Genomic DNA, 18,864 nt, shown 5'->3' with positions numbered 1-18,864 from the left:
CCCTCACCTGGCCTCTCATGTAGAACAGGTACGTCCTCCCTCACCTGGCCTCGTAGATACAACGGGTACGTCAGCCCTCACCTGGACTCGTAGATAGAACGGGTACGTTATCTCCTTCCAATGACGATTCACCCCGTGTATATTATGGTGGATCCAGTACAGTTTGTTGTGACCACAGACATAAACTGGATCCCAAATGGCACACTACTTAGTGCACTACCTTATGAGGCCTGGTCAAAAGAAGTGCACTGTATAGGGAATAGGGTGCCACTGAGGCCTGGTCAAAAGTAGGGAATATGGTGCCACTATGAGGCCTGGTCAAAAGAAGTGCACTAAGTAGAGAATAGGGTGCCACTATGAGACCTGGTCAAAAGAAGTGCGCTAAGAAGGGAATAGGGTGCCACTATGACGCCTGGTCAAAAGAAGTGCACTACGTAGTGGTGCTAATTTGATGCTAAATCTGAACTGGTAGGTCCACAGTTGACAATGAGTTTACAAAGAAGCACTGACAATGACTATACACTTTCACACAGTAACTTTCTTACTATGGTCATACTTCATCAACAACCTTGTCAACCTCTGCTGCTCTCTTAATGATCTCAGCTAGGCCTTTTTAAATTAGTACAGACGGCACAAACAGATCTCAGACCAGGCTACTGTTACATACCAAACAGATCTCAGACCAGGCTACTGTTACATACCAAACAGATCTCAGACCAGGCTACTGTTACATACCAAACAGATGTCAGACCAGGCTACTGTTACATACCAAACAGATCTCAGACCAGGCTACTGTTACATACCAAACAGATGTCAGACCAGGCTACTGTTACATACCAAACAGATGTCAGACCAGGCTACTGTTACATACCAAACAGATGTCAGACCAGGCTACTGTTACATACCAAACAGATGTCAGACCAGGCTACTGTTACATACCAAACAGATGTCAGACCAGGCTATTGTTACATACCAAACAGATGTCAGACCAGGCTACTGTTACATACCAAACAGATGTCAGACCAGGCTACTGTTACATACCAAACAGATGTCAGACGAGGCTACTGTTACATACCAAACAGATGCCAGACGAGGCTACTGTTACATACCAAACAGATGTCAGACCAGGCTACTGTTACATACCAAACAGATGTCAGACCAGGCTACTGTTACATACCAAACAGATCTCAGACCAGGCTACTGTTACATACCAAACAGATGTCAGACCAGGCTACTGTTACATACCAAACAGATGTCAGACCAGGCTACTGTTACATACCAAACAGATGTCAGACCAGGCTACTGTTACATACCAAACAGATGTCAGACCAGGCTACTGTTACATACCAAACAGATGTCAGACCAGGCTACTGTTACATACCAAACAGATGTCAGACCAGGCTACTGTTACATACCAAACAGATGTCAGACCAGGCTACTGTTACATACCAAACAGATGTCAGACCAGGCTACTGTTACATACCAAACAGATGTCAGACCAGGCTACTGTTACATACCAAACAGCTGGAGAGACCGTGATCAGCCACAGAGAGAGGGGTCACCTGTTTATATAATGGTTATGTGAGCAGAGCTTTGATGTGAGTTTCTCTCTCCATATTTCAAATGTCATATGTCTATAAACAGTGTTGTAATGATGTGCAAATAGTTAAAGTACAAAAGGGAATATAAGTAAATATGGGTTGTATTTACAATGGTGTTTGTTCTTCACTGGTTGCCCTTGTGGCAACGGGTCACAAATCTTGCTGCTATGATGGCACACTGTGGTATTTCACCCAGTAGATATGGGAATTTATCAAAATAGGATTTGTTTTTGAATTCTTTGTGAATCTGAGGGAAATATGTATACTTTAATATGTTCATACATTTGTCAGGAGGTTAGGAAGTGCAGCTCAGTTTCCACCTCATTTTGTGGGCACATAGCCTGTCTTCTCTTGAGAGCCAGTTCTGCCTACGGCGGCCTTTCTCAATAGCAAGGCTATGCTCACTGAGTCTGTACATAGTCGAAGCTTTCCTTAAGTTTGGTTCAGTCACAGTGGTCAGGTATTCTGCCACTGTGTACTCTTGGTTTAGGGCCAAATAACATTCTAGTTTGCTCAGTTTTTTTTGTTAATTATTTCCAATGTGTCAAGTAATTATCTTTTTGTTTTCTCATGATTTGGTTGGGTCTAATTATGTTGCTGTCCTGGGGCTCTGTGTGGTCTGTGTTTGTGAACAGAGCCCCAGGACCAGCTTGCCTAGGGGACTCTTCTCCAGGTTCATCACTCTGTAGGTGATGGCTTTGTTTGGGAATCGCTTCCTTTTAGATGGTTGTCAAATTTAACAGGTATTTTCTGGATTTTGATAATTAGTGGATATCGACCTAATTCTGCTCTGCGTTCTCAATTTTGGTGTTTGTCCCATTTAGTGAATTCTTGGTTGATGAGCCGGGCCCCAGACCTCACAACCATAAAGGGCAACGGGTTCTATAACTGATTCAAGTGTTTTCTCTCTGTCTCTATTGATTTCTCCCCTTCATCCTCTCATCTATTCTCCCTCTTTGTTTTTCCTCCTCCTTCCTCCTCCTATTCCATCACTTCCCCTCACTCTCTCCTATATACTCCTATTTTCTCCCTCTTCCGCTCTCCTTCCCTCTACCATCACCTCCCTCCCCTCTCTGGGCCCTGTAGTTTAGTAAGCTGGAGCCTGTGCTGAGCAGTGGGCTGCAGAGTGTTGGGGAGGGTTACAAGGCCGAGCGCTGGCTGCTGCACAGCCTACAGGTCCACCTGCTGTCAGCCCAGCTCCGACCCCTGCTCAAACACCAGGGACACACGAGCAAGTACTACAACGGTAAGAGTGGGAGAAAAAAAACATTTGACATTTGAACCCAACAAAAATCTGCCTTGTCGGTGGGTGGGGGAGTGAGTGAGGGTGGGTGGGTGGGTGGGTGAGGGTGGGTGGGGGGGTGTGAGGTTGAGCCAAACCAATACTATTTGCAAATAGAAATTTGATGAAAGAATGATGTAATCAATCTTCTGGGTCTTGGATATTGATTGACTGAGTGTATTATTATTGATTTTTACCCTGCCCCTATCTTATCTTGACTTTCTCCCTTTTCTCTCCTCTCTCTCCCCCTGCCTCTCTCTCTCTCCATCTCTCTCTCTCTCTCCATCTGTCTGTCTCTCTCTCTCTCTCCATCTGTCTGCCTCTCTCCATCTGTCTCTCTGTCTCTCTCTCTCTCTCTCTCTCTCTCTCTCTCAGTGGAGGCCTTTCTGCTGAGTGAGCCCCATGTGACGGCCATGTTCCAGTGTCTGGAGGCCGTGGAGCAGAACAACCCCCGTCTGCTGGCCCTTGTCAACACAGTTAAGGTGACACACACACACACACACACACACACACACACACACACACACACACACACACACACACACACACACACTAGAGCTGAGACGATGAACTGAAAATTCACAGAGTTGAGCAGACACCAATCATTCTCTCTCTCTGTATCTCTGTGTGTATGTTGGTGTCTCAGGCTCCTATCCCTGATATGCTCTCCAGTGTCTGATCTCTCTACCTTATGTCTTGTCTTTTCCATTACCTCTCAGCTTTGCCAATCAGAAATTGTTTCCTTTTTTTCTTTCTCCATGTTTTTACTTGAACTTTTTTTCCCCTATACTTCATTTTCTGTGCCTGTATTCATATCTTACAGTACCTCTCTCTCCTCTAATCCACCCCCTCTCTTCCCCTCTTAGCTGTCCACTCTAATGTGCTCTCCGTACATGGAGGGCCTGTTGAAGAGTCAGAGTCTGGGTGTTCTGCCGGGGGCGGGGGGCGGCTGGAGGTCCGGGGAAGGTCCCCCCAGAGGTGAGCTCAACCACAGGCTCACCACCTCCCAGTGCTCCCTCCCCCACCGAGACGGAGGACTCACGCCCAACAGTAATAATCCAGGGGCCATCTCAGAGAGCAACTCAGGTGAGGGAGTGAGGATAACACAGGGGCCATCTCAGAGAGCAACTCAAGTGAGGAAGGGATGGGAAGGAGAGGGATAATGAGGGAGAGGGGTAATGTGAGGGGGGAAGAAAGAGGGGGATGGGGGGAGGTGAAGAAAGAGGGGGGGGGGGGAGTAGTGAGAGGAGGGATGGTGAGGGAGACTGGGGGGGAAAGAAGGATGGTGAGAGGGGTTAGAGAGAGGGATGGTGAGAGGGATGGTGAGAGGGGTTAGAGAGAGGGATGGGAGAGAGGGATGGTGAGAGGGGGGGAGAGAGAAGGATGGGGGAGAGGGACAGTGAAGGAGAGGGGGAGATGATAGTGGAGCAACAGTTTGGAGGTTAGACTAGACATGCGTTCTGTGGCGGTAGGTAGCGTGGTGTTTAAGACCGCTGGGCCAGTAACTGAAAGTCCGAGCTGACTAGGTGAAGAATCTGCCGACGTGCCCCTGAGCAAGGCACTTAACCCTAATTGCTCCTGTAAATCGCTGTGGATAAGAGTGTAAAATGTCAATGTTATTTCTTCATCATTCCAACAGGTCAATGTCCACAATGAGTCCCTATGGGCCACAATGAGTCCCTATGGGCCACAATGAGTCCCTATGGGCCACAATGAGTCCCTATGGGCCACAATGAGTCCCTATGGGCCACAATAGCTCATTGACGCCTGAATTGTCTTTATTGTACCCTGAACCTTTTATTTATTTGTATTTAACCTTTATTTAACCAGGTAGACCAGTTGAGAACAAGTTCTCATTTACAACTGCGACCTGGCCAAGATAAAGAAAAGCAGTGTGACAAAAAACAACAACACAGAGTTACACATAGAATAAACAAACATACGGTCAATAACACAATAGAAAAAATCTATATACATTGTGTGAAAATGAGGAAAGATAAGGGAGGTAAGGCAGTAAATAGGCCGTAGTGGCGAAATAAACCTACACAGTCATGATCTGGTAAAGGATACATGGTTCATTAGTAACATGAAGGATTCAATAAAACGTCCTAACGGGTTTGACTTTTTCCTCGATAGAGCGAAACCTTTCAGAATGTTGCAGATATACGTTGAATGTATTGAAAAGACTGTGATTGCTACTCCACGATAGAGAATCGGGCTATGATCTCTTGAATATGTCTTGTTTTGTCAGAGATGTAGCCACTACTATAAGTGTATCTACAATGCATTCTGAAAGTATTCAGACCCCCTTGACTTTTTCCACATTTTGTTACATTACGGCTTTATTCTAAAATTCATGAAGTAAAACAATTTCCTCAGCAAACTACACACAATACCCAATAGCACATTTATTTAAAATAAAAAACAAATAGCTTATTTACCGAAGTATTCAGACCCTTTGCTATGACACTCTAAATTGAGCTCAGGTGCATCCTGTTTCCATTGATCATCCTTGAGATGTTTCTACAACTTGATTTGGAGTGCACCTGTGGTAAATTTCAATTGAATGTACATGATTTGGAAAGGCGCACACCTGTCTATATAAGGTCCCACAGTTGACAGTGCATGTCAGAGCAAAAACCAAGCCATGAGGTCGAAGGAATTGCCTGTAGTGCTCCGAGACAGGATTGTCGAGGCACAGATCTGGGGAAGGGTACCAAAAAATGTCTGCAGCATTGAAGGTCCCCAAGAACACAGTGACCTCCATCATTCTTAAATAGAAGAAGTTTGGAACCACCAAAACTCTTCGTAGAGCTGGTCGCCCGGCCAAACTGAGCAATAGGGGGAGAAGGGCCTTGATCTGGGAGGTGACCAAGTTCCCGATGGTCGCTCTGACAGAGCTCTAGAGTTCCTCTGTGGAGATGGGAGAACCTTCCAGAAGGACAACCATCTCTGCAGCACTCCACCAATTAGGCCTTAAATCCTCCGGCAATGTCTACAGCCGCGCCTCATGGCGACCAATCACAGTTCCATGGTGGGTGAGAGCCGACTGTAAGTGGTGGAGCTCGGAGTGTCCCTCGGAAAACGGAGAAATCTCTGCTGGGTCCATTCAGGCTTAGTTCTACTGTGACAATAATGCGAACTCAATGGTAGAGTGGCCAGATGGAAGGCACATGACAGCCCACTTGGAGTTTGCCAAAAGGCACCTAAAGGACTCTCACACCATGAGAAACATGGTTCTCTGGTCTGATGAAACCAAGATTGAACTCTTTGGCCTGAATGCCAAGCGAAACGTCTGACGGAAACCTGGCACCATCCCTACGGTGATCATGGTCGTGGCAGCATCATGATGTGGGGCTGTTTTTCAGCGGCAGGGACTGGGAGACTAGTCAGGATCGAGGGAAAGATGAACGGAGCAAAGTACAGAGAGATCATTGATGAAAACCTGCTCCAGAGCGCCCAGGATCTCAGACTGGGGCAAATGTTCACCTTCCAACAGGACAACAACCCTAAGCACACAGCAAAGACAACGCAGGAGTGGCTTCAAGACAAGTCTCTGAACGTCCTTGAGTGGCCCAGCCAGAGCCCGGACTTGAACCGGATCAAACATCTCTGGAGAGACCTGAAAATAGCTGTGCAGCAACGCTCTCTATCCAACCTGACAGAGTTTGAGAGGATCTGCGGAGAACAATGGGAGAAACTCCCCAAATACAGGTGTGCCAAGCTTGTAGTGTCATACCCAAGAATACTCCAGGATAAAATGGGTAGCAAAGGTGCTTCAACAAAGTACTGAGTTAAGGGCCTAAATACTTATGTGATATTTCAGTAATTTTTATTTTATTTTTTATAGTGTATAGTGTAGGTTGAAAGGGGGGATAAAAACAATGTAATCCATTTTAGAATAAGGCTGTAACGTAACTAACTGTGGAAAAAGTCAAGGGGTCTGAATCCTTTCCAAAGGCACTGTATATAGTTATATTTCTAACTCTGATATACTGTTCTTGTTTCCCTTCTAGACTCCACTCCATCTGCTAGGGCCTCGGGAGCCCCCTGGGGGTGCGTGGGTCCGGGGTCCGAGGGAGATGGCGAAAGGGGCATGAGCCCCCCTCCCGGTCCCTCAGTGGTGGTCCCCTCCATCACCCTGGCAGAGCCCGCCTCCCCATGCCCTGCCCACTCCGACGCCCTAGACTCTGGCGAGGGCGACTACGACGACGGCCCCGAGTATCTGGCTATCGGTAACCTGGGGCATCGTGGCAATCGCCGCGACTCCCAAAGCTCCACCCCCGGTGGCGAGCCTTGCGGTGGCGAATCGGATGGTGAGATTCAGGTCCAGTCCCCTGGAAGGAGTTCCTTGGCTTCGGTCCCACCTCCCACACCTCGAAGGTCATCCTTCTCGGAGGGTCAGAGGGAGCCGGGTCGGGGGGGCAGCAGAGGGCACGTCCGCTCAATGTCCGACACAGGGATCAACAGCAAACATAGACATGGTGAGCGTGTGTGTGTGTGTGTGTGTGTGTGTGCAGCAGGTGAGAGGCTAGGGTTTGTTTTCTGAGCGTGAGAGCAAGCCTGTAAGTGTCTTTTATGTATGCGTGTTTTGGTGTGAATTGAAATGTCAAAAAAAGTAATTCCGATGTGTTTGCATTGCAGCAGCTGAATGTGTATAAGACCAGTGTTTGTATAAGAGTATGTCTATGCTGCAGAGAGAGGGTCTGCATGCCTGGATGGTGTGGATCACATCCTGCACATTTCTTGTCTCTCTGATGTTACCACAGTACCACTGCTTCTAAAACTACCTGTCTCTCTGATGCTCAGTTACCACAGTGCCACTGCTTCTAAAACAACTTTACTTTACCCTCTTCCTCTATTTTCACACTGCTAACCGCTCTCCTCTCAATTCAAATCAACAGGCTTTATTGGCATTGGAACATATGTTTACATTACGAAAGTAAATCGAATAGGCAATAAAGAAATTGGAAATGAACAAGGGGAATATATATATATATATATAATATAACATTTGAAATGTCTATTATATTCTTATATATATATATAACAATATAATAGACATTTCAAATGTTATATTATTGGCTTTGTACAGTGTTGTAACAATGTGCAAGCAGTTGAAGTACAAAAGGGAAAATAAATAAGCAGAAAGATATAGGTGGTATATACAATGTTGTTTGTGTTCCACTGGTTGCCCTTTTCTCATGGCAACGGGCCACACACCTTTCTGCTGTGATGGCACGCTTGCGGTATTTCACCTAACAGATATGGGAGGTTATCAATGTTTGATTTGTTTTCAAATTCTTTGGGTCTGTGTGATCTGTGGGAAATATGTGTCTCTGTGCTCATACATATGGCAGGAGGTTAGGTAGTGCAGCTCAGTTTCCATCTCATTTTGTGGGCAGTGTGCACATAGGCAAAGGCTCTGTACACAGTCAAATATTTTCTTAATTTTGGGTCAGTCACAGTGGTCAGGTATTCTGCCACTGTGTACTCTCTGTTTAGGGCCAAATAGCATTCTAGTTTGCTCGGTTTTTTTGTTAATTACTTGACACGTGGGAAATAAGGATCTTTTTGCTTTCTCATGATTTGGTTGGGTCTAAATGGGTTTCTGTTCTGGGGCTCTGTGGGGTCCGTTTGTGAACAGAGCCCCAGAACCAGCTGGTTGAGGAGACACTTCTCTAGGTTCATCTCTGTAGGTGAGGGCTTTGTGGTGGAATGTGTGGGCATTGCTTCTTTTTTGGTAGTTGTAGAATTGAACAGCTTTTTTGGGGATGTTGATAACTAGTGGGCATAGTCCTTATACTGCTCTGCATGTATTGTTTGGGGTTTGCATTGCACACAATAGATTTTTTGCAGAATTCTGAGTCTCAATTTGGTATTTGTCCCATTTTGTGAGTTCTTGGTTGGTGAGTGGACCCTAGACCTCACAATCATAGAGGGCAATGGGTTCCATAACTGATTCAAGTCTTTTTCTTTTTTGCCAGATCCTAATTGCTATGTTGAGTTTAATGTTCCTTTTGATGGCATAGAAGGCCCTTGTCTTTGTCTCTCAGGTCGTTCACAGCCTTGTGGACGTTACCTTTTGGTGCTGATGTTTAGGCAGAGGTATGTATAGTTTTTTGTGTGCTCTAGGGCAATGGTGTCTAGATAAAATTGTATTTGTTGGCTTGGCTACTGGACCTTTTTTGGAACATCATTATTTTTGTCTTACTGAGATTTAATGTCAGGGCCCAGGTCTGACAGAATCTGTGCAGAATATCTAGGTGCTGCTGTAGGCTCTCCTTGTTTGGGGACAGAAGTACCAGGTAGTCTGCAAACAGTAGACATTTGATTTCGGAGTCTAGCAGTGTGAGGCCGGGTGATGCAGACTGTTCTAATGCCCTCGCCAATTCATGGATATACATGTTGACGATGGTGGGGCTCAAGCTGCATCCCTGCCTCACTCCACGGCCCTGAGGAAAGAAATCTGTGTGTTTATTGCACATTTTAACTGTACACTTGTTCTTTGTGTACATTGATTTTGGGTACATTGTGTACATTGATATTGTATACATTGATTTTATAATGTTTTTCCACCAACACCACTTTCCATTAATTTGTATAGCAGACCCTATGAGTCAAAAGCTTTTTTGAAATCATCAAAGCATGAAAAGACATTGCTTTTGTTTTGTTATTTCGTCAATAAGGGTGTGCAGGGTGTATGTGATAGAAAGCCAATTTGACATTTGCGCAGGACATTGTTTTTGCTGAGGAAATGTGGAGTCTGCTGTTGATAATACTGCAGAGTATTTATTTCTCTTGATTGCTGCTGGTGCATATTACACGGTAATTATTGGGGTCAAATTTTTCTACTTTTGTGGATTGGGGTGATCAGGCCTTGGTTCCAAATATTAGGCAAGATGCCAGAGCTGAGGGTAATGTTGAAGAGTTTTAATTATAGCCAAGTTTTAATTATAGCCAATTTGAATTTGTGGTCTATATATCTTATAATTTAGTTTAGTTTTACCATCAACACCACAGGCCCTTTGAAGGGTTTGTAATTTGGTCCTGTAGCTCATCCAATCTTTAATAGCTGATCCAGTCTTTAATAGCTGATCATTTAGTAAATGATCAGGTATATGTTTTGACTGTTTGTTATATGGCTGAAACGATTGGAGAAGTGGTTTATCCAATACACCTTCATTTTGTATAAATAGCTCTTCGTGTTTGTGTTCTAAATTACCCAGAAGTGATTCGATTCTATGGATTTTCCAATCACAATGAGATGTTTTCTGTCATGCTGTTCCTTCTTTTTTCTTAGTGTATTTCTGTATTGTTTTACCATAGTGAAGGTGTAAACTAAGGTTTTATGGTTCTGTGTTTTTTGGGGTAGGATAGTTTTCTCATTTTCTTTCTTTTGTTTTTTTTTACATTCTTCATCAAACCATTTCTCTTTAGTTGTCTTACGTTTTCCGCCGGAATTTAAATTGGATATTGCAGGAAAACATTTTGTTCCAGGAAGTTAGGGCCGCCAGGGAGCTGACTGATCTGATAGGGCCGCCAGGGAGCTGACTGATCTGATAGGGCCGCCAGGGAGCTGACTGATCTGATAGGGCCGTCAGGGAGCTGACTGATCTGATAGGGCCGTCAGGGAGCTGACTGATCTGATAGGGCCGTCAGGGAGCTGACTGATCTGATAGGGCCGTCAGGGAGCTGACTGATCTGATAGGGCCGTCAGGGAGCTGACTGATCTGATAGGGCCGTCAGGGGGCTGACTGTGATCTGATAGGGCCGTCAGGGAGCTGACTGTGATCTGATAGGGCCGTCAGGGAGCTGACTGATCTGATAGGGCCGTCAGGGGGCTGACTGTGAATGCTCTAAGAGACTTTGGGTTGATGTCGGTGATCATTTTATTGTTGTAGATTTTGTTTTATCTACAGGTACTACTGCCAAGAGATGAGCTTCTCTCTCTCTCTGCTTTGTGGTAATCTTTTCTCTCTCTCCCTGTCTCTCTTCCTTGTTGTCTGTCTGCGTGGAGGAGGGGTCCACAGGAAAATCAGCGTTATAATAGAGGATCCTGTAGCAGGTTGGCAGTGCAGTTCTTCTGCGCTCCGTCACTTCCTCTCTCCCTTTCCCTGCTCTCCGCATGCTATTTTTCCTTCTTCCCCGCTCATCTGGCCTTGCCTCTGGTTCTTCATTTGTGCAGTTGTTTTCTTGGTTGCTGTTTTGGTGGTTGTTTTGGTCAAACTAAGATCGAGACGCTAGGCCGAAACAGCTTGCCACATTCGTTCATTGTGTTGGTTGGTGTTTAAATGCACCTTACTTTTATTACATTGTGATGTTTTGATGGTTTTGGTCATTCATCGAATGCATCATAATTTTACTATCAATTGTTTACGACTGTTTCCTTTTCTCTGTTATTGCTTTCTGTGGCCAGTATAACTTGACATTTATTAGTTAAGAATTTGGCCAGAATCACTGTCAAAAAATGTATTGTACAAAAGTGTATCATCACAATATTTGCCCTGGATTTACAGAGTAAACCACATGCACGGAAATGTCAATGTTTAAGACTTGATATTTGATGGATTTATTACCCTGTGATGTCATTTACCTAGCTGACAACAAAACATTGATGTTTCGATACATTTACTTTCGATATATCCTTTGTGGGTGTCTAACTGAGCATGTCTCAAAATGGAAGGTCAAGTTGAAATCCCTATTTACTGACACAATCGATCAGTTTACCAGTCTGTTAGCTAAATTTAACACAAATGTTGAATACAGAACCAGTCAGGTAAACAGGCTATATGTTGGCACTTGATGATAGGACACTAAACTAGTGTCCGTTCTGTGTGTCAATCTAACGTCAGCTGTGTGTTCTGTGTGTCAGAATCCTTGGTTGCGGAGGACTGTCGTTTGGAGGACTACAGCCCTTTCTCCCTCGGCAGCAGTGATGCCAGTACACCCAGTTCCCTCTATATGGAGTCTAGTGAGTAGACTGGTTGAAACATTATAACTACCTAGCTGTCTAGTGAGTAGACTGGTTCAAACATTATATCTACCTAGCTGTCTAGTGAGTAGACTGGTTCAAACACTATAACTACCTAGCTGTCTAGTGAGTAGACTGGTTCAAACACTATAACTACCTAGCTGTCTAGTGAGTAGACTGGTTCAAACACTATAACTACCTAGCTGTCTAGTGAGTAGACTGGTTCAAACATTATAACTACCTAGCTGTCTAGTGAGTAGACTGGTTCAAACATTATAACTACCTAGCTGTCTAGTGAGTAGACTGGTTCAAACATCATAACTACCTAGCTGTCTAGTGAGTAGACTGGTTCAAACATTATAACTACCTAGCTGTCTAGTGAGTAGACTGGTTCAAACATTATAACTACCTAGCTGTCTAGTGAGTAGACTGGTTCAAACATTATAACTACCTAGCTGTCTAGTGAGTAGACTGGTTCAAACACTATAACTACCTAGCTGTCTAGTGGGTAGACTGGTTCAAACATTATAACTACCTAGCTGTCTAGTGAGTAGACTGGTTCAAACATCATAACTACCTAGCTGTCTAGTGAGTAGACTGGTTCAAACACTATAACTACCTAGCTGTCTAGTGAGTAGACTGGTTCAAACATTATAACTACCTAGCTGTCTAGTGAGTAGACTGGTTCAAACATTATAACTACCTAGCTGTCTAGTGAGTAGACTGGTTCAAACATTATAACTACCTATCTGTCTAGTGAGTAGACTGGTTCTAACACTAAAACTACCTACAGTTGAATTCAGAAGTTTACATACACTTAGGTTGGAGTCATTAAAACTTGTTTTTCAACCACTCCACAAATTTCTTGTTAACAAACTATAGTTTTGGCAAGTCGGTTAGGACATCTACTTTGTGCATGACACAAGTAATTTTTTCAACAATTGTTTACAGACAGATTATTTCACTTACAATTCACTGTATCACAATTCCAGTTGGTCAGAAGTTTACATACACTAAGTTGACTGTGCCTTTAAACAGCTTGGAAAATTTCAGAAAATGATGTCATGGCTTTAGAAGCTTCTGATCGGCTAATTGACATCATTTGAGTCAATTGGAGGTGGACCTATGGATGTATTTCAAGGCCTAACTTCAAACTCAGTGCCTCTTTGCTTGACATCATGGGAAAATCAAAAGAAATCAGCCAAGACTTCAGAAAAACAATTGTAGACCTCCACAAGTCTGGTTCATCCTTGGGAGCAATTTCCAAACGCCTGAAGGTACCACGTTCATCTGTACAAACAATAGTACGCAAGTATAAACGCCGTGGGAACACGCAGCCGTCATACCGCTCAGGAAGGAGACGCGTTCTGTCTCCTAGAGATGAACGTACATTGGTGCGAAAAGTGCAAATCAATCCCAGAACAGCAGCAAAGGATTGTGAATATGCTTACGGGTACAAAAGTATCTATATCCACAGTAAAACGAGTCCTATATCGACATAACCTGAAAGGCCGCTCGGCAAGGAAGAAGCCACTGCTCCAAAACCACCAGAAAAATGCCAGACTACGGTTTGCAACTGCACATGGGGACAAAGGTTGTACTTTTTGGAGAAATGTCCTCTGGTCTGATGAAACAAAAATAGAACTGTTTGGCCATAATGACCATCGTTATGTTTGGAGGAAAAAGGGGGAGGCTTGCAAGTCGAAGAACACCATTCCAAACGTGAAGCACGGGGGTGGCAGCATCATGTTGTGGGGGTGCTTTGCTGCAGGAGGGACTGGTGCACTTCACAAAATAGATGGCATCTTGAGATGGCATCTTGGCATCAAGTTACACTTATCAAGGACTAGGGAGTTATTTTTTTGTTGAATGAAAATAAACGGAATAGAGCTAAGCACAGCGCAAATCCTAGAGGAGAAACTGGTTGTCTGCTGTCCAACAGACACTGGGAGACGAATTCACCTTTCAGCAGGACAATAAGCTAAAACACAAGGTCAAATATGCACTGGAGTTGCTTACCAAGATGACATTGATTGTTGCGGAGTGGCCGAGTTTCAGTTTTGACTTAAATCGGCATGAAAATCTATGGCAAGATTTGCAAATGGCTGTCATGCAATGATCAACAACCAACTTGATCGAGCTTGAAGAATAAAAAAAAAAAAAGTGCAAATATTGTGTAATCCAGGTGTGGAAAGCTCTTAGAGACTTACCCAGAAAGACTCACAGCTGTAATCACTACCAAAGGTGTTTTCTACAAAGTATTGACTCAGGTGTGAATACTTATGTAAATGAAAGATTTCTGTATTTTATTTTCAATATATTTGCAAACATAAAAAAACAAACAGTTTTCACCTGGGTGATTCAGGCTGTAACACAACAACATGTGGAATAAGGCAAGGAGGGGTCTTACGCCAGCACCTTCAAGTTTAAACAGAGTGTGGCTTGTGTGTCTCTCTCTCTTTGTCTGTGTGTGTCTTGCTGTGTGTGTGTGTGGTCTACGCAGACGGCTCCCAGTACAGCAGTGTTCCAGACTGCATGTTCCGGAAGCCTTTGGAGGGACAGAGCCTCATCAGCTACCTGTCAGAGCAGGACTTCGGCAGCTGTGCTGACCTGGAGAAGGTGAGCCTTGGGGAGGGTTCATAAACCCGCTTCTGACCCTTGACCTCTGAGTGATTAGAAATCTAACGTTCAAACGTTCCAATTCTCCCGAAGTCTTCATTCGTACACTCCTCCCCACACATTTAATTGCTCACCCTAGAACACTCCTTTTAAAGGCGATGTATTAGTCCACACTTAAGACAGAGGGTTACAGAATAGGGACAACGTTATAACCTGCCTCCGCTGCTAACTTGTCTGATAAGATAAGCAACATGGTCGAAATAAGGCACTGGTTGGCAAGGAGGATAGTTTCTTTGATGAAATAAATGATCTAATACGATTTTATTTCATGTTTAACGGATGCCCCTTTACACATGTCAACAACAAAACAATTAGACTGATAAATTGAGCTATTATAGCAAAATATAATGTCCTTATGGTCTCTTAATTTGTTAATTTTGTATATCAACAACATTGGGGATTTTGTTAAAACAGCAGATGTTCATTTTTATGCAGATAGTGTTCTTTATTCAAGTGGTAGTAGTTTATCTTTAGCTTTTGGAAATGCTCAAAGAGCATTTAACATCATACAACAGAATCTGTATGATTTAAAGCTGGTTCTAAATTCGGGTAAAACAAAATGCATGGTATTTTCATGGTATGTTACTAATCATGTCATTGCTACATTGGCTGGACATACTATAGAGCAAGTTAAAGTGTACAAATATTTGGGTGTGTGGGTTGATGATAAGCTGAGCTTCACTGTTCATGTAGAGAACTTGATAAGGAAGCTCAAGCTGAGAATAGGTTTTTATTACCGGCATAAGGCTTGTTTTTCTTTGGAGGCCAGGAAGGAGCTGGTACGATGTACATTACTGGCGGTTTTAGATTTTAGTGATGACATATAACAAAGCTCAAATATGCAGGCCATGCAGGCCTCAACCACTACCCTGAGAAGACTTGATTCAGTGTATCACCCAGCCCTCGGGTTCACTACCAATCAAAAACGTCTAACACATTGTGATCTCTACAGCGATGTTGGCTGGTGGTCATTGACCTTGCATAGGCTTAAACACTGGTATACCCTGATTTATAAGACCATATTGGGTAAAATGCAATTTTATCGCTGTTCTTTAATCAGGTCGGTAAATAGATATCAATTATGGTCCCATTCTGATTTGCTAACAGTACCAAAAATTAGAACAGGTCATGGTAGAAATAGTTCTAGTTACTCAGCTCCGTGGTCCTGGAATTCTCTCCTGAACATTTAAAAATTTGATGATCTAGTGTCGTTGGTGGAGTTTAAACACTTGATCGATGTATATATAATAGAGTGTAATTGTCTTTAGGACAGCTGTTTTTTAGTCAAGACTTTCGTGTTTTTTTAATGTAATATGTAATTGTTGTACTGTATGTTTGTTTATAGTTTTGTTTAATGTTGTGTTAGTGTACGTAAGTTGTTTTGTCTAAAACGTTGTTCCCCCTGCTGCTATTGGACCAGGTCTCTCTTGGAAAAGAGATGTTATCTCAATGAGAAATATCTGTATAAATAAAGGTTAAATACATTTTTTTTTATGCGCACCTCCCCAACTGTGTTAAATCAGTCATAACTTGAAGTTAGGGCAGAAGGGAGTGTCCATACTGAAAGTGTTGCAGATGGCCGGAGGAGTGAGGCCTTGTTGTATCTCATTCCAGGAGAATGCCCACTTCAGCATCTCGGAGTCTCTGATCGCCGCCATCGAGCTGATGAAGTGCAACCTGCGGCGGCGGGTGGTGGTGGAGGACGAGGAGGAGGGTGACGACAGTGACTCAGAGATCCAGCAGCTCAAACAGAAGATCCGGCTACGTAGACACCAGATCCAGCGGACACGCCTACCACCCTCACAGCGCTGTAAGAGCTTACACATGGGCCAGACGTGCACACACACACACACACACACACACACACACACACACACACACACACACACACACACACACACACACACACACACACTAGAGCTGGGACGATGAACTGAAAATTACCCACACCTTTCTCTTACTGAAGCATTTTGCTTAAGTCTGTAATTTTCAGTGATTTTTGCTACACAACGTTCCTGTAGATTGTTCTAGAACCATTTAATTTGGTCAACAGTTAATAGCCTATGCATTATGTTGATTCCTGCTATGAAAGTATCTGCCTGTCCCTGTTTTGCTGTCTGCTGCTGTTTGATCGAGCCACTCTCACTCCCTCTCCCCATTGTGCTCTAGGATGGTAATTCCACAAACTGGGGTATGGGTATGCAGTCGGGGCTATGCACAAATGTGATATACATTTTCAAACAGGCCATTTAGATTTTCCAACGGGGCTATACATTTGGGTGATGTTTTTTTCTCTCGCCTGAGTAGCCTCGTTTCACTGCCAAAAATCAAATGAAACCATCTAAATAACAACACAATGTCAAATACAGCTAGCCTAGTCAAATAATTAACATCCAATCACATTATTAACCGGTTCTCTCTCGCGGGAATTTAGAAACAAATGCATTTGTAATCCACTTGTGTGCTGCTATAGCCTTTTGCTTTAGTTACTGTCATGGAGTTCACTAAATATTTTCATATAGAAACTGATAAAAAAATAGTGCAAGAGATGGAGTGCGGTGATGTGTCCACAACTAAAGAGCCATTGTGGATTCTGAAAATACATGTATCCTGAAAGCAGGATGGTGTACTTCCTACATGCACATGCTATCGGACAGGAATGAAGTGTGTCATTGTAGCAACGTATTTATAAACTACAAATCAGATCTCTTAAATGTTTTGTTCATTTTTGTTATATTATCTATACAATAGGCCATTAGGCATGGCATATTACCAAGTTCAAGGAGCTTTCCATTTTGATTGGGTTATTTTGCCTAAAAACCTTTTAGGCCTACTTGTAGAAAAATATAATTTGTATTTCTAAGTCACAGCCTACAGTGCATTCGGAAAGTTTTCAGACCTTGACTTTTTCCACATTTTGTTACATTACAGCCTTATTCTAAAATGGATGAAATACCATTTTGTCCTCATCAATCTACACACACAATACCCCATAATTACAAAAGTATAAAAAATACATAACATACCATATTTGCATAAGTTTTTACATCCTTTGCTATGAGACTCCGGTGCATCCTGTTTCTATTGATCATACTTGATGTTTCTACAACTTGATTTTAGTCCACCTCTGGTAAATTCAACTGATTGGACGTTATTTGTAAAGGCACACACCTGTCTATATAAGTTCCCACAGTTGACAGTGCATGTCAGAGCAAAAACCAAGCCATGAGGTCAAAGGAATTGTCCGTAGAGCTCCGAGACAGGATTGTGTCGTAGCCCAGATCTGGGGAAGGGTACCAAAAAATGTCTGCAGCATTGAAGGTCCCCAAGAACACAGTGGCCTCCATCATTCTTAAATGGATAAAGTTTGGAACCACCAAGAGTCTTCCTAGACCTGGCCTACCGGCCAAACTGCGCCATCAAGGGAGAAGTGCCTTGGTCAGGGAGGTGACCAAGAACCTGATGATCACTCTGACAGAGCTCCAGAGTTCCTCTATGGAGATGGGAGAACCTTCCAGAAGGACAACCATCTCTGCAGCACTCCACAAATCAGGCCTTTGTGGTAGAGTGGCCAGACAGAAGCTACTCCTCAGTAAAAGGCACATGACAGCCCACTTGGAGTTTGCCAAAAGGCACCTAAAGGACTCTCAGGCCATGAGAAACATGATTCTCTGGTCTGATGAAACCAAGATTGTGCTTTTTGGCCTGAATGCCAAGCGTCACGTCTGAAGGAAACCTGGCACCATCCCTACGATGAAGCATGGTGGTGGCAGCATTATGATGTGGGGATGTTTTTCAGCGGCAGGGACTGGGAGACTAGTCAGGATTGAGGGATAGCTGAACGGAGCAAAGTACAGAGAGATCCTTGATGAAAACCTGCTCAGGACCTCAGACTGGGGGTGAAGGTTCACCTTCCAACAGGACAACGACCCTAAGCACACAGCCAAGACAACGCAACAGTGGGTTCGGGACAAGTCTCAATGTCCTTGAGTGGCCCAGCCACAGCCCGGACTTGAACCTGATCAAATATCTCTGGAGAGACTTGAAAATAGCTGTGCAGCGATGCTCCCAATCCAACCTGACAGAGCTTGAGAGGCTCTGCAGATAAGAATGGGAGAAACTCTCCAAATACAGGTGTACCAAGCTTGTAGCGTCATACCCAAGAAGACTCGAGGCTGTAATCAATGCCAAAGGTGCTTCAACAAAGTACTGAGTAAAGGGTCTGAATACTTACGTAAATGTAAAAAACATTTTTTTTTTAAATAAATGTGCACAAAAAAATCAAACCTGTTTTTGCTTTGTCATAATGCGGTATTGTATGTAAATTG

The 18,864-nt window shown here is 43.6% G+C and overlaps 1 protein-coding gene across 1 annotated transcript in view; it reads left to right on the top strand.

The window, feature by feature from the left end:
• LOC139539461 (run domain Beclin-1-interacting and cysteine-rich domain-containing protein-like) overlaps positions 1 to 18,864 on the top strand; it is a 54,423-nt gene that overhangs the window by 17,134 nt on the left and 18,425 nt on the right. The window contains exons 4-11 of the mRNA XM_071342433.1: positions 2,688 to 2,847; positions 3,259 to 3,365; positions 3,750 to 3,969; positions 6,900 to 7,367; positions 10,904 to 10,951; positions 11,759 to 11,857; positions 14,361 to 14,476; positions 16,151 to 16,346. Coding sequence (XP_071198534.1) covers positions 2,688 to 2,847; positions 3,259 to 3,365; positions 3,750 to 3,969; positions 6,900 to 7,367; positions 10,904 to 10,951; positions 11,759 to 11,857; positions 14,361 to 14,476; positions 16,151 to 16,346 — 1,414 coding nt within the window. The remainder of the gene's footprint in view (positions 1 to 2,687; positions 2,848 to 3,258; positions 3,366 to 3,749; positions 3,970 to 6,899; positions 7,368 to 10,903; positions 10,952 to 11,758; positions 11,858 to 14,360; positions 14,477 to 16,150; positions 16,347 to 18,864) is intronic.

This window comes from Salvelinus alpinus, chromosome 15 (genome assembly GCF_045679555.1).
Source record: "Salvelinus alpinus chromosome 15, SLU_Salpinus.1, whole genome shotgun sequence".
Classification (NCBI taxonomy): Eukaryota; Metazoa; Chordata; class Actinopteri; order Salmoniformes; family Salmonidae; genus Salvelinus; species Salvelinus alpinus.
This window is presented reverse-complemented; position numbering and strand designations above follow the sequence as displayed.